The following is a 23,660-nucleotide window of genomic DNA, read 5'->3' on the forward strand; positions in this document are numbered from 1 at the left end:
ATAGCTCTAAACTGTATTTCCTAGGCTCAATATAAAAGGCAAAAAGACCAGTTGTGATGGGCCGTGCAGCCATCAAATGGATGTTTCTGGTTGAGGAATCTCTCTTTCTCTCTCCCCTCCCCTTTCTCCCTCCCTTTCTCAGATGCCATCAGGACAACAACCTTCAAGCTGAATAAAGCTTTCAGGTTGACTTAACAATGTCACCATAGTAAATTCAAAGAGAAAAAAAAAATCATCTGATTTAGTAGTATAGTTTTTTCTACATGACACAGCTTGTTTTAATCACAGAATTGACTCATTTTTATTTTCCTTCAACCTTATACTGGGTTGATAAGCTGTTTTAACATTATGAAGATAGCACAGACTTAGATTGCACAAGAGCTGAAGCAATCAAAACTGAATCCATAGTTCTGTGTAATATGCAGGTATCTTTTCAATATATGGGACAGATATGTTCCTAAAAAATATTAATAATTCTTTGTGTTTATATCCCCAGTGCTTAGCATAATACTTGGTGCATTATAGTAGGTGCCTAATAAATAAATAAATACTTATTGGTTGTTTAATTGATATTATATTTAATCTTTCCAAAGACTTTCTAGAACCCTAAATTCTAGAAAGGACTTTATCACTTGCTAATTTAATTTTTCAATCAGCAAGTGTTTATTTAGCACCTTCTATATGCCAGGTAATTTTTTTATGTGCTGGAGGAATTATTTTCTTTGAGTTGCCTGGTTCCTAATGGTTGGAATAAATGATGTTTAGGATACTTTACAACTCTAAATTCTATGGTTCTATAGTTTTATAAATGTATTAAATTGTCTTACAGTAAGGAATAGTTATATAGAAATGCTAATGCAGCATATCATGCAGAAATACTAAGTTGTAGGTTCAAAGATAGCCACCAAAATGTTAGAAATTAAGGTTATTGATTACCTAAATGTTACATTAAAGGTAGCTAAAGAAGATGACACCTTCAGAAATTTATAATACTGTCTCCAAAATAGCTAAATTCAACAGTCTATTGCTGTTTTGTCTTGTTCACTATTTCTAAAGAAAATATAGTATTTGTAGACTGTCTCCATTCATCATTGTTATATTTTGTAATTCAAGGTATTTACATAGATTTTGGTTTCTAATGTGGCATCTTGGAAGAAAATATTAAACAGAATCTAGATTAACTGAGGCTGTTAATTCAAAATTAAATCCTAATGTAGACAAATAAAATATACGGAAATCCAAGTATGAAAAGAGAAATTCAAACTTCCTAAAGCAGAGAGCCTTAGAGGAAGAAACTCCTTCAATCTTTACTTAACCAAATGAAAATGTAATGAGCAGGAAACAGTTGTTTTATGAATAACAAAACAATTTAATAATATATTTTATCAAATTGAGAACTATGTACTCAATCCATCATGATCAGCTTGTCTCTTTTAATCTGTATCCAAAGATAGGACCTCTAGACATATGATACCTACTAAATATGCTTTGGACCTAGAAAGCCATTTTCTGAATTACCAGTTGTCCTGAGAACTTTGAAGTCAAATCTCTTGGTTTAGAAGCTGAAGGGACTCCCTGAGAATGATATTGTTCAGATTCTTCTCAGACAAGGACAATTCCAAACAATCCCAGGGAAGATAAGAATTCCTTATATTTTTTTTCTAGACACTCACCTTACAGTATGATATATTACCTCTGCAGACCGATGACACAGAAACCAAAGGAAACCACCTTAATTAACCCTTTGAAATACTGTCAGAACAATGGTGACAATGATACCTTACATTTAGTAGTTTTCTACACTCTCAAGGGTATTGTGTACCTCACAGTTGAACGAAGAGAAATTGGGACTAGAGAATTTGAAAGCCTTTAAGGTACACAGTTAGTGGTTAATGGAACCAATGTTAGAATATGCCAGCTTAGAGCTGTTTTTAGAAGTGATACCTGGTGAATCCATTTAACCCAGAATCAAACCAGAGTCATACTTCATCTCAACCAAACCCAACCTAAACTTATATCCCATTTGGGTCTGCCGTCTGCTTTGAAGTGAGCCTGATTAACTCAAAGAAACCTCTGCCTGATAATCCAATTTCTCATTATTGTTAATAAATTCCCAGGTCCCATGACTGCTGGAAGAAGAAGTGAACCTGCACGAATGCTTAGCTTCTGATGATTAACTTTGATCACCTAAAGTTCTTTCTAACAGTGAAATTTACCACAGGCATAAAGCCTCAAGTCATCTAGGCCAAAATTCTTGCTTAGGCTGTTCTAAGCACTGTAATACTTATTATGCCTGCTTTGTAAGCATGAGATAATGCTCTTATTCTCATGAGAGTAACACATAGTTGTGCTTGGGAGAAAATAAGCCAATTGCTTTATCATTAACCCTGATATTAAACTAAAAAAGAAAATATTCTTTGTTAAGAATTTTGACTATATAGAGGAAAAATGTATCTTATTAAAAATGCATTCATGCATACCTAGCTATGTATAGAATCAAAATGGACCTTGATTGTGTGTCCTTAATTTTGGGTAGAATTCAGATACCACAATACTTAATCTAAACATAGTTTAATTTTAATTTCTTTCCAAATAAAAAAAATAAGGCAGTTTGTTAAGCAATTTAAAACATATGCTTTTCATTGAATAAAATATTGATAATATGCCATATCTCCTAGCAGTAGAAAGGAAGAGGCTTATTGTAATGCTGTTAATATTTTCTAATTTGGAATTTCTGTTTCATTTCAGTTAATATATAAAGTTAGAAAACCTGAATTGTGTTCATTTACTCTAGAATGTTTCTTCTCCCCTCAAATCAAGCTAAAGTATAAGATCAAAGTAGTACTATCCTATAATCATAGTAATAATGGCTCACATTATTTAGTGTTTTAAACTTTGCAAATATATTTTGCATATATTATCTGATTTGAAAGAAGTGATACAATCATTCTGCATGGTAATGAATGGAGAACCAAGGCCAAGGTTTGCATCTTTCAGCTCCATAATGGCCTTGCTTCAATTCTCTGGTCATTTCAAGCCTGTACTATGTAAGTGCTTATCCCTTATTCTCTATTATTCATTATTATCTTAAGTAGATGTCATATACAAATTATAGTTCCTGTCATTTGAGCTTAAAATTATTGGAGTTCAGAAACTTGTATTGAAAAGTGGCTTTTGCCTCATGACCTATCAAAACACTCTATTTCTTTTTTCTGAACTTTATAGTGTAGAAGGAAAGACTGGATTCCACATAAAACATCTTAAAGTGAACACCTCTCTGAAAGTCAGCCCAGGAACAGGTTTAACACCTTAATGTCTCTGCCTTATGGGGAACTGAATGGAATTTGATTATCACCCTCTCAGTACTCACAACAGTGCTTTTTCAGACTCTGCAGTCCCAATGGTTGGAATAAATGATCTTTAGGATCCTTTCAATTCTAAATTCTTGGTTCTATTTTGGGACAGGACTCTGCAAACATAAGTGTATTTCTGACCCCAAATTCTATTTGTACAGAAGCCATTTGTCTTTTTTTTTTTCTTTTTTTAACCACACTGGGAGCGTTTCACCCATGCAGTCTGCCCATTTTGGGGATGTGAACTCCATGTGAATAAGGCAGATTTCTTTAAGACATCCAGTCCTTGTTTTTATAGCATATATCCAAAGCAAATTTGGGATAATTCATCCCAGGGCCTCAAAAATGAATCACCACAAACTTGTCTAATGTGTATCATGATTTTTCCCCCCAAATTAAAGCATAAGTAAATAGTTTAAAAGGGTGTACTTCAGCCTCCCTTCAGGAAAGTAACTTTAAGATGTGCAAAACAGGAATCAGAGCTTTAAAAAAAAAAGCCAAACTCTTTTCATTCAGAAACATTCAGTCTTATTGCTTTCTTTGATTTCAATTTCAAAAATCCATTGCCTTTGCTAGCTGTCCATCAGAACAATGTCATAGTCCAGTTCTAAATATGTAACATTAGATTATGCTGTGAGCTTGTATTTCCACTTAGAAAAATATCCCCCAATAAAAGGTAATAGAGCGTAAAATCATACCTTAAAGTTGGAAGGGACATAATAAGTTGTCTTTTTAATATTCTTCCTTTCATAAATATGGTAACTGAGTGAAGACCCAAGATTTGAACCTAGTACTCCTGGTTTTAGATCCTGTGCTTTTTGCTTCATAATTTTCCCAATTAATTTTTTTGCCAAATAAGTGGACAGAAATACTATTTTTATGTTTTGAGCCTGAATTGTTGGAAACTCGGTAATCATTTCAATCCATCACTAAACATTTTTCAAATACTTAACTATTTGTACAGAAGCCATTTGTCTTTTTTTTTTTTTTTTTTCATTCATGCTAGGAGTTTTTCCACCCATGCACCCATTTGGGGATGTGAACTCCATGTGAATAAAGCAGATTTCTTTAAAACATTCAATCCTTGTTTTTTGTAGCATATACCCAAACCAAAGTTGGGATAATTCATTCCATTGCCTCAAAAGCAAATCACCACAAACTTGTCTTATCATGGGACTGTGCTAAGTGTTGGGACTGCAAAAAGTCTTTATATAATAAAAGATCTTTAAGCTCTGTTTCTTTTTTTGCTCATCTTTATATATGGCAATTGGGGGGTCATTAGTATAATTAGGGAAATATTGTCTGGGGCCATTTTGTATTTGCCTATGATGACAGAACTGCAAAATAAGAACTAATTCAATTAATAATTGGTACCCATAAGTTGATTAAGACAAAACAAAACAAAAAAAACCCTTAATGATGATGATGATGCCCACCAAGCACTGGAATGTTCTCCTTTTGTTCTAGGTTTAGCCACAGGAGAAATTAGAAGTTTGGTGGAAGAATGAGAGTGTTCTTTAAAGATCTCATTATTTTAAGGAAGAAGGGACAGTAGGGAAATTTTGGTCTTTCCCAGAGAAGTTCAGGTGGGAATAGGACTTCAGGTTTTGTTTCTAGCCATCTAGTTTCTTTTATGATCAAAATAAAACATAGAAACAGGGCCATACAAAAAAAGGCCTGATTCCCTTGGCCTTCTGATGACTTGGACACCTTTGAGACCAGCTAAAATGAGACTCACTGATATCTGAATCAAGTTCCAACTGAGAAAGGAAGAGCAAGAAGCAATGTGAAAGATGTCCATTGGCTATCTGGGAATGGCTTTGAAATTTTACATGAACAAAACTAACATTTAGTTCCTATTTTGCAGTACTTCTAAAATTGAGTGGGTCAAATCATTTTGTGAGAAGCATGGTAGCTAAATATGCTACGTGCTTTATGTGGGCCCAAGTAACAAGGCTTAACATTTAATCAGACATTGTCCTTGTTTAGGGAATACCCTGGAGAAGAAAGGTGGCAAGGAATTTGTGGAAGCAGTGTTAGAGCTTCGGAAAAAAAATGGTCCATTGGACATTGCTGGAGGTAAGACTAAAGCAACATTGCCAATTTCCAGTTTTGGTTCTTGTTTCATCTGGGCACATTCTTGAGTGGGCTGTGCCACCTTTTAATCCTCACAAAACACTCTTAGGGATGCTCTCCTGCATGATTAAAATAAGTGATCAAGGGCATTAAACATAAAGCTCATTAAGCTCAAACACCATTCTGTATATTGTTCCTATAGACTTTTGTCCTATAGACTGTTATTCCTATTAGACTTTTATAGTCTTAAAATGAAAATCACAATATGACATTCATCCCGTCCATGAAGTGAAGGACTGTTGTCTTTATAAAAGAGAATTTTATTGAAGGCATAGAATCAAAATTAGAATCCATCACATTAAAACACATTAAAAATGTGATTGCTCAGAATAGTTTATCAGTTTTTGTAGATCTAAGATGCTAAATGGAGTTTCAAAACAAAGGAAAGAACACTGTAAACATGAGCTCTGACAAATTACAATGTAATATTTTAAACCATCTGTAAAGTTGCTGATAAATGTTTTAAAATTAATAATCTTCATTCACCCATCTGTATTTATAATTGCAAAAAATAAAATTAGTTATGATTTGTCACTTAAATTCCTCCTGAAAGAAAGGAAAAGGGGAAAGCTTACTTTTGAACATGACATTGAACTGTAGACAAAATTTTTCATTAACTGCTTTTTTCTTTTTCCTGGTCCTAACAGAATCCTCTATCCAAGCTGGTTTAAAATCTGAAGTGGGAAGAGAATTTAATTGAGCATACAGATCAGTGCAAATATTAATCTGTTTAAGTGATGGCAAAGTGCAGTATTACCCAAGCTGCTGGATGTGAAATATCCAAATGATATTGGATATTTCACAAAATGATAACTTTGATAATAGCAAACCAGTTGCAACTAGGCCATTTTTTTCACTTGTTGAGGAATCCTGTGGTTTTATTGTTTCCGACAGTGTCAGTTCCTTATGTCTTCTCTGGTTACTTAGGATCAGAGCTTATCAGGATAAGATGATGGTAGCATTCCTTCAGATGGTCTGAATATTTGTAGCATGAAGTATTAAGCAATATCTTATGGATGGATTAGGTGATGATAGAACCAATTCCACGCTTTTTTTTTTTTTTAACTGCCAGAGGAAATAAGACATTGTGATGGTCCTCATGAGGTACCTCATGAGGTACAATTGGGAAAGCCAACCTACTACAACCTCAAACACAAAGACACATAAGTTCTAAATAGACCACAGAATGTCAATTTGATAGAATCTCAGACTGTCACATTTAATCCCTTTGTTTTACATAGTAGAAAGCTCTGTCCCACAGAGGGAAAATGATAGGCTAGAACCATTGCTTACAGAGGAGCAGATGGTCCCAGCCCTTGGAACTTGCAAACTATTTGGGAAAAGAATACCTACACTTTATAAAACAGTTTGTGCATAAGCATGATAACTGGTTGTGTAACAAAAATTTATTTGTTGATCAGTGGTCTGGGCCTCACAAACACTATGCTTATCTAAAGCATAGAGAACACACTTTGCATTAGAAATTATGTTTGATGTACCAGTTTACTTCCATATACTATCTATATGGATTGAAATTTGCACTGATCTGTAAGGAAACCTGTAAATTCCACGCTAAGCATTCTGAATCTGTAAGATAAATGAACAAGGACATTAACCATTGTCCACAGATGCCTCAAGAGAAAAAACTATAAGATAGAGCCTTCCCTTTTCTATTGGTGCCTCAAGCACCAAAAAACATACATAAGAATGAAAACATCTTCTATTAAAATGAAATGAGCCTACCTAAAGCAAATTGATTTAATCATATGGACTCTTAAGACCTTCCTTCCCTAATAAAGCTATTGAAGCAGGATATTGGGGTATTTGGTTAAATTCTATAAATAAACATAAGTGGTTTTCCTAATGTGTCTGCATTGACATGTCAGTCAGAGGAAATTATAGATCACACTTAATTGTTTTTCAAACGAATCCATTGGCAGCAAAGGAACCAATGCATTCAAGTGCTTTGAACACAAAAAGGGGTTATTAGTCTGGCATATGAAGTTCACTGTGGTAGGAAGGGAATTGCCCTACAATAATGAAACCCATTCCTAGCAGTAGCCAAGTGGATACCGAATGCCAAGTTTCCAAGTCTATGCCTTGGCTGGGCAATGTAATTGTAAACGACTATAACTAAACATATGTTTTAGCACCATGGGAACCTAGGTTACACATGTAAATACATTAGAAATGCTCTTGTTCCCACTTCAGACTTCTGACTTCAAAGAAATAGCACAATTTTAAAATAGGTGTATAGCACTTTACCATTTATAAAACCTCTTCATATGCAATAACTTACTTGACTATCTCAACAGTTCTATGAGGGAGCCAGGGCAGGGCTAATCATCCCCATTTTATTTACGATGAAATAGATTGAGGGAGAAAACAGACTAATTCAAGCCTACTTCTAGTAAGTACAGGAGCCAGGATTAGAAATCAGTCCCTAGTTAAAGCAATCATTCCACTGCCATATCTGCAGGTGGTTTAAATTTAGGGCTGAGTAGTTGTTGTTAACTCTATGTACACATGTCAATTTTTTTGTTGTTGTTGTTTATAAGGGATGGAAATTAAAGGTTTGGGTTCTTTTTCCCACCAGCGGCTGTCAGTGCTGGCCATGGTTTGCCTGCCAAGTTTGTGATCCATTGTAACAGTCCAATATGGGGTTCTGACAAGTGCGAAGAGCTTCTGGAAAAGACTGTGAAGAATTGTTTGGCTTTAGCAGATGACAAGAAGCTGAAATCAATTGCATTTCCATCAATTGGCAGTGGCCGGTAAGAGAACCTACTAGTTGAAATATTTGTGCCAGAAGATAATTCTCAAGTAATGTATTTCATTTATCCAGTTATTGAGGGACTAATGTGGACACTCAGTTGAGAGATCAGAGGCAAAAAATTGAGTAAGGCTAGGTTTTAATCATCATGTGGTACATAGTCTAATTGAAGAGATAAGACATGCTGAAAATTAAATAATTTAATTTCATCTAAGAAAATTTACTTAGGGCAGCAGTCTTATTTTGAGTACTGAGAATACCAATTTAAAATAAGACATGGTCCTGATTTTCCTGGACCTTCCAGTTTAGTAGAAGTTCAGTTAATGTATTATAACTATAGTGCAAATCAGGTTTATATAAGCATAGAGATAATAATAATAATAATAGAAATTAACTATATTTAAAGGAGATATAAGGAAGCAATTAGTCACTTGTAACTGGGGAATGAGAGGGATATATTGAGGAATGTTTTATGAAAGAAGTGGTACCTAACTGGACCTTGAAAATGAGAAGGATGTAAGTAGGTGGGAAAGAAAAGAACAAAACAGGAGCACTGAGCAGTCAAGTCTGGCCCACTGATAAAGAATATGCACAATGAAAAAGCTAAAAAAAAGTTGGAGACTAATTGTAAAGGATTTTAAATGCTTAGCTGAAGAGTTTAGATTGGAGAGAGTCAGACTGGAGACCCTGTGATTTTGTAAATATATTTTTACTTCCTTGTCTTGTTCTCCCTCTCAATGACATTAGAGTCATTATGGATAAAATTTCAAGCTAACTCTGTCATCCATAGGATATTTTCTGGATAGACAGTGAAAGCATCATTTGTAGAATTTAGGGACCTTATAACTCATCTAATCCAAGTCTCTTTTGTAGATAAGAAAACTGAAGTCCAGAGAAATTTAGCTACCTGCCCAGGATTACACAGTAAATGAGCATAACTGGGATTCAGACTCTCACTTGAGAGCTAGTGTTATTCCCAGTCTCCTACATTACCTGTTTTACATTGGCAGTATACTGTACTTTTTTTAGTGGGATATTTTGCTCTGCACATGTTGAAGATTTTCAGTATTGTCTGATTGAGAATTATCTGAAAAAATAGGATATGGATATTACTACATTCAATTAAGGGGGAAAAAAGTGACTGCCTTTTATGATAGTAGGTAGTCAACAAGCTCCTGGTAGAATGCACTTTATTTGCAATTAAGGAGATTATTGCAAGTAACATAGACCCAGACCCTGAGTAGATTTGGAACTACTTTCCACAAAGCAATCTTATAGGACTTTAAAATAGTCATGCCTGTAACATCTCTTCTTCACTGAATCACCGCGTTATCTTTGATAAATGAGTCAACCTCTCTGTCTCTTGATTTGTTTATCAGTAAGTGAAGTTAATATGATTTACCTTCCTCATAGAAGGTATTATGAGGCTCCATTAATTAGTGTTTATAATGCACTTTGATATATGCTGATAAAAGGTGTTTCAGACATGAGAGTTAATATTATTCTTTATTGGTAGCAGTATTTTTTTTCTTTAGCTATTGAGAAGGCTTTTAATTGAATTATGAAAATTAATTCCCATAAAAGTATATCTGTTATTTCAAACATATTTACATTTTTCATAGAGTAAAACATTTTTTAAAATAATAAAGTGAAAAACTTTTAAGATCCACAAGTGCCAAAGGCACCACATATGCACAGCTGTTCTGTTACAGACATCTGTCAAGCAGACATCACCTTATAAAGCCATGTAAACAGTTTCATTCCCTTTCGTGACTCAAGAATGGGATTACACTAAAGCTGTTCAAATAAATCATGTTGAATTTTAGGAAGGGAAATAAAAAAGCTTGTTTGTGGCATTCAGTGTCTCCAGCATGAAAGTCATGCTAGGATTTAAAAAAAAAAAAAAAAAAAAAACTAAGTCCAGCATGCTAAAGGAAAGACTTGGTGATGGCATTTTCATATAACAGTATTTCGATATCCTCAGCCTCCAGTAGCTATTATGATCACAATACTGTATGCATCAGTGTGTACTTTGCATTGGACATTTACCTCAGATGATTTCTTTTAAAATGTGCTTTGGTTAAATAAAGTTCAACATCATAACATGGGATGTAGCAAACTATCTTTGGCATCTAGACATCCTCTTTCCAGCCTGTTAGACCACAATATTTATTGAGCCCCGACTCCATGCAAACCCTTCTTGGGCTCTGGTTGATATTAAGAGGGTGCACCAATCTCCTAGGAGAAGAACACAGAGTCATTTTGCTCTCTTTTATTTAAAGGACTTTGCATGAACTTTTCTTGAATTTATGAGTTCTGAGACAAAGTCAATTTAGAACTGCTTCTCTAGGGAAGTAAGAAAGAGATTTCTGTGCTTAGAAAGTACAGAAATAGATAAAGAGGTTTGTGGACTGAGGATTATACATTACCATAACCAAAGGACTGTTTACATAAGGATTTGGAAATCATCTCATCTAAACCTGTTTGTTTAGAGAGAAGAAAATTAAGGCCCAGAGAGAAATGATATATCCAAAGTCTCAAAGCTGGGAATAGAACTTTGTTCCGTTGTGCTAAATTTTGGGCTATTTTTAGGACATCAGTCTGCCTCTCATACTCAGTTGATGAACTCTCTTAAGTTGTTAGACTGTGCACTTTTTTCCCAATGCTCTGATAGTTTCATTATTCATAGTTTGTGCTTGTAGATATAGGAGACTACTGTGTATCTTAATCTCACTCACAAAGTAGGAACCAAAGTACCTGAGCTGGAAGCAGAGATTTTTTTATTCACTTGGCCAACGTAATAATGATTAAAAAGAATGAGATTTTTCCATTTGCACTGTATCCATTTAACAAACTCAGCAATTGAACATGTGCTACACAGAGTACATTAGTTCTCTAAGTAGCTATTATAACAAGAGACAAAGAATAAATGATTTCTGACATTCTATTATCCTCGGAATAAAACTGGATTCCTACCTTCATGAAACTTACACTCTAGTTGGAGACACATTATGTACAGATAATAATTACCAACAGGATGTGCCAATTACTTAATAACATAAATAGTAAGTAGGAATTCAGGGAAGGAAGATATCATTGTCAAACAAGGCTTCCTGTGTGACTTTGAGAACTTTTTCCTCACTTGGGATCCAGATTCCTCTTATGTAAAATGAGATAATTTCACTATAAGGTGATCTCTGTAGGCCCTTCTAGCTCTACAATCTGTCATGAAGGTGATTGTTTTGGCAACTGAACTTGCATAATGGGGTAAGATTTGAAGAGGCTGAGGGGAAGGGGAAGACTATTCTAATCAGGATGATGCAAGGGAGGAACGGGCAAAATAATGACGAGACCAGGCTATCTGGAGCAGGTGTCCGAAACTGTGGGTTGGAGGCATTTTGTTTATATGCTATAAAATAAAAAATCACCAATGCAATCACAGGTTCTGTCTGCAAAGAAAAGTAAGAAAAAGATAGTGTGACATAGTAAGTAGAGAGCTGACCGTAGAATCAGCAGTGTTTTTCAATCCTGCTTCTGACATAACATCTCTGTGACAGTGGATGAAACACTTCATCTCTCTAAGACTGAGTTGCACAGGAGGTACTCATCTGTATTGAGGGGAATTTCATTTCTAGTGTTTTTCCCAATCCCATGCAGCCTAACTACAAGAAAAAGAAAATGATGGTACTCCCTTCCCTCCAAAAAGTCACTTTAAGCTTACTCTAGACATAAGCGGGAGTTTGATAGTCATTTTGGAACCCCTTTCTTTTTACATATACATACAAAGCTTCTTATTATCATGCTTTTGGAGTGTTAATAAAGCTTTCCCTGCAGGCTGAGAGAAATGAACTAGAATATTTATGTAATGTTATCTTAGCAAGGACAGAGTAGTTTGTGCCACAGATACACAGAAGACCCATAGTAGAAAACGTGACTTTCAAAATTTTAAAGATCTCACTACTTAATGATGCATCCAATAAGAAAAAAAGCCAAATAATGCTAATAGCTGACTATTTGCTTTACAACAGGATTACTTAACTTTTTTGTGTCATAGGCCTCTTTGGCAGTTTGGTGAAAACTATGGGACCTTTCTCGAAATAATAATTTAAACATGCATAGTAGATAAAATGCACGAAATTACAATGTTCAAATAGTTATCAAACTATTCAAAAAACAAATTCATGAGCCACAGATTAAGAACCCTAAAATGTGCAAAATGCTAAAGGAACATGTGATTGGAACCTCACAACATTTATTATTTCCATTTTTCAGAAGGGCCATATCCAGTACATAGGATTGCAAGGTCCCTTTTATCATGCTAATCCAGAGCTGTAGGTAAAGTAACTGGATCCATATTCACTTCACTTCCATTTTATAATGAAATCAATACCCATACTTCTTATTCTCTTCCAATACAACTCTTTTCAGGGCTTAAATCAAGTATCATCTCTACAAGAGGCCTCCCTTATATGTGTGGATTTATATTTCTTCCCAGGGCAAGGTAAAATCATTGAAGATGCTTTTGTTTTTATCTTTGAATCCTCAGCACCCAGCACAGTTCCTGGCATATAGATGGTTAAGAAATGCTTGCTGAATTAAATTGAATTTAACTTTTGAGAAAAGAAAATTTTCTTAGAGAAAGAGAGAGAAATAGATTTAATTCCTGATTGGCAAGACAGTCCTTATCGACTGAAAATACTCGGTGAAAGTTATTTCTTTCCATTATTCCTCTGAAAAAAAAATTATCATTTTCCCAGTTTTCCTGGAACTACACCCCTGATCTGAAAGGGTGAAAAGAATTTATTTTTATCATAGAGACCCATGTTGAACAACAAGGGGGAAATGTTTACTATGAAAGTGGTATATACCTTGGAACACATTTCAGGAAAATGAACATGAGTTCTGTTAATAAATCCTTATTAACAGTCATTCATTCATTAGTGGTCTGTGAATGAGGTCATATGTTTCCTTGTGGTTGAATATGGCAGTGTTTGGTTACTGTATTCATGCATGCATGTAAATATACACATATGATGCTCAAAAAATGTAAAAAGTTCCTAGACATAATAGGCAACTTCTGCTTTCTCTTTGCCTGAGCAAGAGTTTCTCCAATGTTCACTGTCCTGCTTCTGTCAGACCACAGAAACAAATACATTTTGAGGGCTTAGATTGCAAAGTAAACACTGATAATATAGGAGTGGCTTAAAATATCACTCTTATCCCCTTTTCCCTTTGCTCTGAGTCTTTTCCAGCTACTTGAAGTAGACACCATTAGAAACACTGGATGAGAGTCTTTTAGAGATTAGCCCTATGTATAGGAAGCGATTATAATTATGTTTCTATTTTATATGAATATCCAAATATCATCCTTCAGGATCAGTTAAGAAGTCAGGTCTGCAAAGCTAAAATGATCTCAAACATTCAGTTCCTAAACTCAATTAAGAGTTTGGTGAGAAGGGTTCAAATGATCCAGAGGCAGAAAAGCCTAAGGTTATTATCTGGCTCTAGAACTGTAAGTCATTCAGTTGTCAGTTAGCCCTTTACCTTTGCTCTATCCTTACCATTGTTTCAAGACACAGAAATAAATAACCCAGCTCTGCTTATATAAACATGGCCAGGTTTATTACAGCATAGATTTGGGACTTTAAGGCCATCTAGTCCATTACACATCAGGAACCACAATTCTCTTTTTTTTATTAAAGCTTTTTTATTTTCAAAACATATATATGGATAATTTTTCAACATTAACCCTTGCAAAACCTTGTTTTCCAATTTTCCCTCCTTTCCCCCCCCCCCCCCCAGATGGCAAGTAATCCAGTATATGTTAAACATGGAAGAAATATATGCTAAATCCAACTTATGCATACATATTTGTACAATTATCTTACTGCACAAGAAAAATCAGATCAAACAGGAAAAAAAAATGAGAAAGAAAATAAAATGCAAGCAAACAACAACAAAAAGAGTGAAAATGCTATGTTATGAACCACACTCAGTTTCTACACTTCTCTCTCTGGGTGTAGATGGTTTTCTTCATCTCAAGATCATTGGAACTGGTCTGAATCATCCCATTGTTGAAGAGAGCCACAAGAATCACAATTTTCAAAGAGGTTAAATGATTTGTCCAAGGTCATATAGTAGCAAATCTGAGATTTGAACCCAAATCCTATTATTGTAAATCGAGCATTCTCTCCACTGTAGAAGAATCAAGTCATAAGATCATTTTTTTTCCCAATAAACATTTATTAAGAACTTGCAGTGTAGAGAACTGTGCTATTAGAAAACAGTATATAATAGTAGATGGCCAAGGATAAAGATATTTGTTTTGTTTTGTTTTGTTTTTAGCATAGAATAACATAGCATTTTGGTTTTTTAGCATAATGGGATGAAATCCTGTTCCCCATCCCCACCAGCCAAGACCCCTGCTGGGAACTGCACTCACAGCCAACAGTTTCCTCCTTAAGGAGGTATTTTGAGACTCAACAGAAACCCAGACTTGATCCCCACAGTGAACAGAATTTTTCTCTTCAGGCGTGTGTTTCTAGAGTTCCTTCCCACATCCTGGGTTGCTAGTAAACCCATTTGTCTGCAGTCCTGGGAAGGCTTCCCACTCCCTACCAGTTCGGCCTCTTTGGGTTGCTCTCACAGCTGGCAAAATTAATGGAATCATTGTAACCTTATCAGATTCTCTAAAAGACAGCTGTACTTAGAGCACGAAAATAATTTTTCATTCTTTGGGTGACATTTAAATGATCTTTTAATTCAAATGGTTCCTACATGACCCTCAACATCCCTTATCCCATCTCCATAGCTACTTTGTCTTCACTCAGTAAGGATCTTTGTGAATGTGGTAAGATTTTGTCCAATTCTCAATCATGGATGACCCTTGGGAAATGAGAAGCAGCAAAATGGTTCAGGAGCAAGAATGTCCAACTTGGATTCAAAGTACCTGGAGCCAATTTCCAACTCTGTTTATTCATTATCTTTGTGACCTTGGGAAAATCAGTCTATCTCCTTAGACCTAAGATTCTTTCTGCTTCCATAAAGGGGAGCTTAATAACATGTAGCCTTTGCCACTGCTTAGTTTGAAAATCAACACTCAAAATGACCAGAACTGCCACATATATTCTCACCATTATACCTGGTAGGGATCTCAGAACATGTTTAGATGACAAAATGGGGAAAGCATGGGGCACCATGCTGCCACTACCGTGAAAACATTGCCCCAATAAAGAAAAGTGTTACTTTTCAAAACCTACCAGAAAGATTCTCCATCCAAATGAATACTCTTACAAATAGTTCTCTTGGGAGACATGTTGCTTACTTAATCCAGTGATGCTGCTTTTTCCCACGATTGTTCCCGATTTCCCTTTGGGAACTGCCATCAGAGCCTGGGGCACAGGCATGGGGGCAAATATTTCTCCTTCAAGACTATTTGATTTCCAGAGATAGAAAGAAACCCTTTAGAGCCAGCCAAATTCAGTATATGATCAAGTTCATTATTGTGTTTTCAGTCCAGAATGAAAGTATGACTATCATGTAATGAAATAGCTTACAAACTGGCTATTACTAAATGGATGATTTCTCAAAGGGAAACCCAAAAAATGTTTTAGGCAATTGGCAGAATTGTTGGAATTAGTGTACAGTTTTCCAAAAGAATGAGTGTGTAGTTTGATTCAACAAATATTTATTAAGCATCTACTATATGCCAGGACCAAAACCAAGTTTTGATTAGAGAAGAGGACTTGAAACCAATGAAATCTAGGTTCAAGTTTCTCTTCTGAAACATGTTAGCTTGTATGACTCCAGGCAAGTACTCTAGTAACTCTATGGGACTAGCAGCATAAGAGAAGTTGTTGCCTTTGTAAATCAATAAAATCACTGTGTCACCTTTATCCCTCTATAATCAATATTTTCCTAAATATTGGGGCTTTGGAGAAAAAAAATGGACCTGTCCTCAAGGAGATTGCATTCTTCCACACTCTTTTTGAATGTACAAATTTTGTTATATTAAAAGATGATCATGACTTTAATCCTGCCCAACCTATTTAGTTGAACTCCCCTGCAAAGTTTACAAAAATTCATTTTTAAAGTTAAAAGCCTGAGAGAGTTTAGAACATGTTTAGATGACAAAATCGGGAAAAGAAATCCTGAAAAAAATAGATAGTTGGACTGGCTTCTTTCAAATATGCCACAGATTTCACCTTTTTAAAAATTTAAATAAAATTTACATAAATGGCATGCATTATTTCATGTTAAGATGAGGCAGGAATAGAACATATCACCTTTTTTTCCTCTTCTCTTAAAATTAGACTGTTACAATATTTACCTGGAAAAAAACTTGAGCAGAAATGGGATCTAGTGAAAGGAAGAAAGAAATCATTTTTTTACTATTGCTGGTCTTTTCCAGAATCGATGAATGGTCTTAATGTAAAGAGGAAAAGCAGGGAAGGTAATAAATATTTTTATAGCTCCTACTATGTGCTAAACACTATTTATACATTTTCTTAATTTGATCTTTATAACAACTCTGGGGGATAGGGGCTATTATTATCCTCAATTTACAAATGAGGAAACTGAAGCTGACTAGTTTGTGATTTTCCAGTCACACAGGTAGAAAGTGTCTGAGACATGATTTGAACTCAGACCCTTCTGACTCTAGGCATTTAAACAAGAATTTAACTCATGCCCTATACTGAAAATTGAGTGTATGTATGCATAGTCTTATGTAAGTTGACCCCTACTGACTGACTTCTTACATATGAAAACTAGGCTTAAACCAGACACTTAGCATTCAGAATAATTTAGCAAGTATTTATTAAGTAATTATACTATGCCAAACATTGTTCTGGGTGTTGGGAATGCAAAGGTAAAAATGAAAATATTCCTTGCACATAAGGCGCTTATCTTGAGGGAAGCAATGTATATCCAAATAAATAAATAAATTATATATACAGAGTAAATAAGATTTCCAGGACAGTTTGCGGGGAAAAGTGTTTAAAAGGGCAAATGAGGAGAAAGAAGACAGCTACTTAGAAACATCAAAATCTATTTGTTAAAAAAAGTAAAAACACAGGAATGAAACACCTTGTCTTAATATGATAAAAAGTATATTTAAAAGCAAGGTCTAGCATTGTTTGCATTGCAATAGCATATAGACTTCTTGAGGATAGGGGATTATTTAGGAGAGGTAGTGTGACTAAGAATCTGACCTTGAAACCAAGAAGACTTGAGTTCAAAGGCTACCACATGGACCTGAGCAAGTTCCTTTAAGCCCTCAGTGCCCAGACATTTTCTAAGTCAAAGAGAAAATCTCCTCTTCTAGAAGTTCCCTGTATAAATGAAATTAAGGGTCCAGTGCTTTTTCAGGTGTAGTAATAATAGATATTTAACAAAGACTAGCTGAGTGAATGAAGAAACTCTGGATATTTCATAATAAAATTGGGAATAAATAAAGATGTCCACTGTCACCATTATTATTTGACATAATACTAAAAAATGCTAGCTACCTCAAGGGGATCAAAAAAATAGTGTAGGAAGTAGACTCTGAAGATGATGTATTTATCCCTCTTTGCAGACTTAAAATGGTTTACTTAGGCTTGCCTAAAATTGGCATCCTGGTTTTCATTAGGTATGTCCAAAATAGACTTGCTTTTTCTCCTAATAGTTTGGCCCTAACAGGGTTTATCCTCACAGTGTTTTCTTCTTGACTTTTTATAATGGCTTTCTTGCCCAGCCATGATTTTTTGATATCTTGATGTATGAATGCTATACATAGAATACATTTAGAAGAACAAATCAATTGAGAAGCTAGTTTGTTAAATTTTCATCCAACTTGGCACATTCCACCAGGAACAGTTCAAAGATGCTTCACTCCAAGAAGGATGTTGAGATAAAAATCAAATGTTAGAAAATTAGGAGCCATATTGTCTACGAGTTCTGTTTCAGGACCTTGTGTTTGTGGGTGACATTTGGAGAAATGCATAGAAACTCACTCACCCATAAAGTGTAAGCTTGTAGCTTCCAGCCTTTTCTATCCTGTGTTTCTGCCCCACCATTCTTGAACATGCTCTGTGGAGTATGTTTATCTTGTTAAAAATTAAATTGCATTAAAAGAACTTGATATACTCTGAAATCAGACATTTAGATTGTTTTAGTGTTAGAATACCCAGAGGTCCTTCATGGCCCAAGCTGGCCTTGTATGAGTATGTATAATATTATTGAATAATATATGCAAATGCATATTATTCTGTTTGTTAGAGGTGTAGTAGAGGCACTGTGATCTATTGAATAGAGTTCAGGACTTGAAACTAGATCTATGATCGTATCCTGCTGCTGACCCTGAAGAAATTCTGTGAGCCTGAGTAAGTCACTTAAACTCTGTGTAACCTAGGCAAAATTTGCATTGGTAGGAGAAGCTCCCCTATCAGAAATCCCCATGCTGTTGGAATCTGAGACCTAAAGTGCTTCTAGAGTCCATTTAAGTAGTCATGAGAGATCAGTGTGTACAGTGGAAGTACTTCAAGGTTTGCTGAAGCTTTGAGTTAGAATCCTGATAGTGTTATTTACAACTGTGTGACTTGAGACAAATCACTTTCATTTTAGGCCTGAATTATTCATTTATAAAATAAGAAGATTAGATTAAGTGGACCTTCCCACTTTATAAGGCTAGATGTTTACTTTCAAAATGTTTATTTTGATATCTTTAGGAATAGGGCAGTTCCTATACATATATACAAATACACTCTGTTGGAAGAGCAGCATGCACTTAAGAGATCACTATTCCTTTTCTATCACATTCATTCAACAAACACAATGCTTACTGTAGAGGCCAAATGTACTAGACAAAAGTAAGTGGTCTAAACTTGCCTTTTCAAATCTCAGTCTGGCACATATTTATGAAACAGCATGGGAGAATGGAATCATAGAATACTGGATCAGTAATTCCCAGGAGCAGAGCTGAAAAGACAACTTATTGGACATATCTAACTAGCTGATGGGAAAGAGGAGCAGCAGCTGCTACATTTGACCCCAAATTTCCTCTCCCCCCCAATTTAGGATAATCATAAAGTAACTCTGGTGTATTTTTTTCTTCACAGAAATGGTTTCCCCAAACAGACAGCAGCACAGCTGATCCTGAGAGCCATCTCCAGTTACTTTGTGTCTACAATGTCTTCATCAATCAAAACGGTTTATTTCGTGCTCTTCGACAGTGAGAGTATAGGGATATATGTGCAGGAAATGGCAAAATTAGATGCTAACTGAGTTGAAAGAACTACAGAAGCAGCCCAGACTCACTTGGTCCTTTTCTCCAATTTAAAATTAAAAAAAAAAAAAATTCCTTAACTCCTAATTGTGAGGCAGCACCCTTTATTTTCAATTTTGCTCATCTAGGGAAATGAGATTTGGTTTTTTGTTTTGTTTTGTTTTTTGGGTTAATTTGTTTTGACCTTCTAAAATGTTTTTATGTTAGCACTGATAGTTGGCGTTACTGCTGTTAATGCACTGTTTCAGCCCTTGTATGAGTTTAGTGTAATCTAGGAAATTTTATAGTTTTATTTTAATGAATACCGGATTGATGCAGACAGTAGTGGGAAGTTCATTGTCTTTTACATGTGGAAAAAAAACAGGAAGCCCTATTTTGTAACTGTGTTGTGGTACGTAATCCTACATTGCGTGATGTTTCCTTCTCATCACATTGTTCTCATTTTTTTCCCTAAAACAACAAAAAAGAAAAAAAAAAAACATCTAATTTCTGTTTACTTTATTGTCTTAATGATGGATCTTGAAATGGGGGAGAGGGGGAGAGAAGCCTGTAGTCCTTAATTATATTTGCAATTTGGAATTTGTGTGAATTGATTTAGTAAAATGTTAAACTGTTTCTTTGCCTTGGTGTGTTTTTGGGTGCCACCGTGGTTGGGAAAAAGATGTCAAGCTCTAGGAATGTCCCAGATCTTGCTTGTCTGGAGAAGAAGATAGGCCAGGGTTAAAAGTCTTATTGACTTTCCTGGCTCCTTCATGGAATGCATAGCCATCCATCCTCATTTACATTTTCAGGCAATGAAGCTCACGTTCTACCTGCAAGGTCAAACTCTTCTATCTTAGCTGAATGTCATAGCTTACTCTTGTATACTAACCATTTAGGTCAAGGCCCAATGGTTCAGGAAGGGACCTTTGACATGGACTTGTCCCTGCAGTCACTCACCCACAGTTGCCTACCAAGGTCTTTAAAAACAAGTGTTCAATATGACTTTATTGATAGGATTTTTCAGCAAGGGTCAGTTTTGTATAGAATAGTAGTGTCACACTCATACAAAGAGGGGCCACTAAACAGTACTTAAGAATCTCTGCTACTTATTGACTTAGAAAGCCATACATGTTAGTATTATATTCTACTTGATTTTTATTTATTCTGTTAAATATTTCCCAAATAATTTTAATTTAGATGGGACAATAGTTGGGTTGCTTTTTTGAGCCCTCTGATGTAAAGCTATCTTCCATATGAAGAATGTGGGGATTCAAGTCCTGCCCTTGGCCCATACAAACTTTGTAATTCTGGATTCTCAGGTTCTCAGGCAGCTCTCTAAAGCTGGAAATTAAAGAATAGCCCCTAATCTGCATTGGTTATAGTTTACTCATCAAGAAGTTCTATCTCAATAAAGTCTCAAGTCTGTATCCTTATCTCCCCTACCCCCCCCCAAAAAAAAAAAAAAAAAACAATTTGTTTTCATGCTCTTTAGGATATTTTATGAAAATAATAATGAATGCTTTAATTTGAAAAACAAACTTCAGAACAATTTTGTTACTAAAGTTATTTGTTTTTTCATTATAAAAGAGCCTGATGTTGGGAAAGATTGAAGGTAAAAAGGAAAGGAAGTGGCTGAGTATGAGATGTCAGTTAGTGTCATGGAAGCAACGAACATGAGTTGAGACAGACTTCAGGGGATAGTGGAAGATATAAGGGCCTGGCATCCTGTGATCCAATGGGGTTAGGAGTCAGACTGAATGACTGAACAACAAGAATTATTTGTTTTAAACACAGGACATTTTGTCTTGCCCTAATCTATCCTGGCATACACATTTCCACTGCTCTGCATCTTACTACCTTAGGCAAATCACATAATCTCTCAGAGTTTTACAAAATAAGCCAGTTCTTTCCAGCTCTCTAGCTGTGGTCTTTTTATTCTCTTCATGCAACAAACTCTGGGAGAGGTAAAAGTTCATCATCATCAAGGACTCTTAGAAGTCACACTTCATTTTTTATGACAGACCATTGCCCAGCTTGGGGCAGGGGAGAGGGAGAAATTATTATTCTCTCCTGTGAAAGAGTACTCTTAAACATATTTTGAAGGTTAGAAAATATAATGCAATATAGTGTGTTTCATTTTGAGTGCTATCCTAAGGTGATTTTCTCCTCAAAACAACCAAGGTTGTACAACATGTGATTTTGTAGTCAGGCTACAAATGTGGCTTGCTGCACTGTTCTTTAAATAGTTAGTTTCCATGATCTCTGCAGGAGTTTCTTTGTGTTAAGTCTTTGTAACTCTGGTACCAAAGAATCAGATTTTTCCCCAAAAAGAGAATTTTTCTCTATTCCTTAAGAAGATGCATTTTTAAAATGATAAAAATTTCAATTAGTACATGCTTTGGGGCTGATAATTATGCAGGTTAATAATTTCGTAGAAATATTATCAATAGAATTTTGTTTAAGTGGTGAACGGTTGGAAAGAACAGTACTTCCAAGACGTAGGTTAAAGATGGACATTTAGGTACACGGTCTGATGAAAAGTCCATTCTGACTTGGCTTTCTTTTTTGGGTCGATCACACTGTGTATTTTGCAAGGATTCCACTAGATGTCGCTAAAAGGACTGAAAAGTAAAAAGATTTGTCCATGTGTTCACACAAAGGCATGAATTGTGTGGATCCTGTGAACTTTGCAATAATTATTTACCATAATTACCAGAAGATGTCTGAAGTTTCAGAAGAATTAAGTACACTTTGCTCTCTTTGTAAATGTAGTGTCTCCCATCTATAGCAATAATTTTTAAAAAATTGTGGCCAGAACTGAGTGCTAAGTTTTGAACCAGAAGACACGAGTTTGCTCTCTGTGACCATGTGTGATCATGAACAATCTCTAAGATTTCTTCCAGTTCCTAAGTTGTGATCTTATGGTGTAAATATTGTCATTTGTTAGAGTCTATATTCAGGACCACAGATTGACAGTTGAAAGGTGCCCCCTCCCCCCCCCCCCCCCCGCCCCATTTTACAAGTGAGATCTACAACTGAGACCCAGGGATGCTAAATGATTTGTCCAGGGTTAGAAAAGTGATAAAGTAAAGGTTAAAATCCAGATTCTTTAATTCCAAAGCTAGTAGTCTTGCCACTACTCCATGCTGATCTCTATATACAGTTAAAATTATTTAACAAAATTAGTTCAGCAGTAGTTACGTTAGGGCTAAGGATTTGAGAGAAATGTTTCTCCCTTTAGAAAAAAGAATCAAAACACAAACACAGACTGCTGCAAAGAAATTCTCATAAATCACACTTTTTCCCTTTATCCAGAATATTAGCTCAAACAAAAAAAAAGTATCAAAAAAGTGGGGGAATCCTGTGCATTCAAAAGAATAACGTGCCAAATATTAAAAAGTTTTTACAAGAAATTAAATACACATACACATATAAGATATATGTATACACACACACACACACACATATATATGTTTAAGAATAACATACCAGAAGAAGAATAACATTAAGAATAATGATGTGCCTATCATAAGTGAGTATGCCTATCCAAATAAATCCAAATAAACTGTAAGAAACAGATACACATCTAATTTATATTTTAATATATTTAACATCTACTGGTCATCCTGCCATCTGGGGGAGGGGGTGGGGAGTAAGAGGTGAAAAATTGGAACAAGAGGTTTGGCAATTGTTAATGCTGTAAAGTTACCCATGCATATAACCTGTAAATAAAAGGCTATTAAATAAATTTAAAAAAAAAAAAAAAAAAGAAACAGATACACAGTAAATGGATATACTATGGTATTTGCCTCTGCTTTTCAATCATGCCCCAGGACATCAGAACTTTTTTTAAAAATTGCCTCCTGAATGAAATTCCTGCAGGTTATGAATTACACTGTATTCTAAAGAATAGATTTGATAAAGTAATCAGTTCCTCTGGATAGTTATAAAAGAAAGAATCACAAGATAAACTTGGAGTCAGGAGAGAGCTGGGTTTGAATACTGCCTCTGTGCTATGTGACCATTAACAATCCTCTTAACTTTTCCAATCTCAGTTTACTTATCTAAAAAACCAAGGAGAATTTGTTATGCCTATTATACTTACCTCTAGGTTTGTTGTGAGGGTAAAATGATATGTGCTAAGTACTTTGCA

General features: G+C 35.2%; 1 protein-coding gene across 7 annotated transcripts in view; it reads left to right on the forward strand.

The window, feature by feature from the left end:
• Nucleotides 1–20,140, forward strand: part of LOC100924346 (core histone macro-H2A.1) — a 96,723-nt gene extending 76,583 nt beyond the window's left edge. For 4 of the 7 annotated variants that reach the window (XM_012549656.3, XM_023503581.2, XM_012549661.3 and 1 more), the window contains exons 7-9: nucleotides 5,343–5,432; nucleotides 8,086–8,260; nucleotides 19,359–20,140. In XM_012549656.3, coding sequence (XP_012405110.1) covers nucleotides 5,343–5,432; nucleotides 8,086–8,260; nucleotides 19,359–19,524 — 431 coding nt within the window. In that variant the 3' untranslated portion in view covers nucleotides 19,525–20,140. Of the gene's footprint in view, nucleotides 1–2,933; nucleotides 3,048–5,342; nucleotides 5,433–8,085; nucleotides 8,261–19,358 lie in introns of all 7 variants that reach the window. The other 3 variants (XM_012549651.3, XM_023503579.2, XM_031953023.1) reach the window with 1 other exon arrangement.
• Nucleotides 20,141–23,660: the final 3,520 nt, after the last annotated feature.

This window comes from Sarcophilus harrisii, chromosome 2 (genome assembly GCF_902635505.1).
Source record: "Sarcophilus harrisii chromosome 2, mSarHar1.11, whole genome shotgun sequence".
Classification (NCBI taxonomy): domain Eukaryota; kingdom Metazoa; phylum Chordata; class Mammalia; order Dasyuromorphia; family Dasyuridae; genus Sarcophilus; species Sarcophilus harrisii.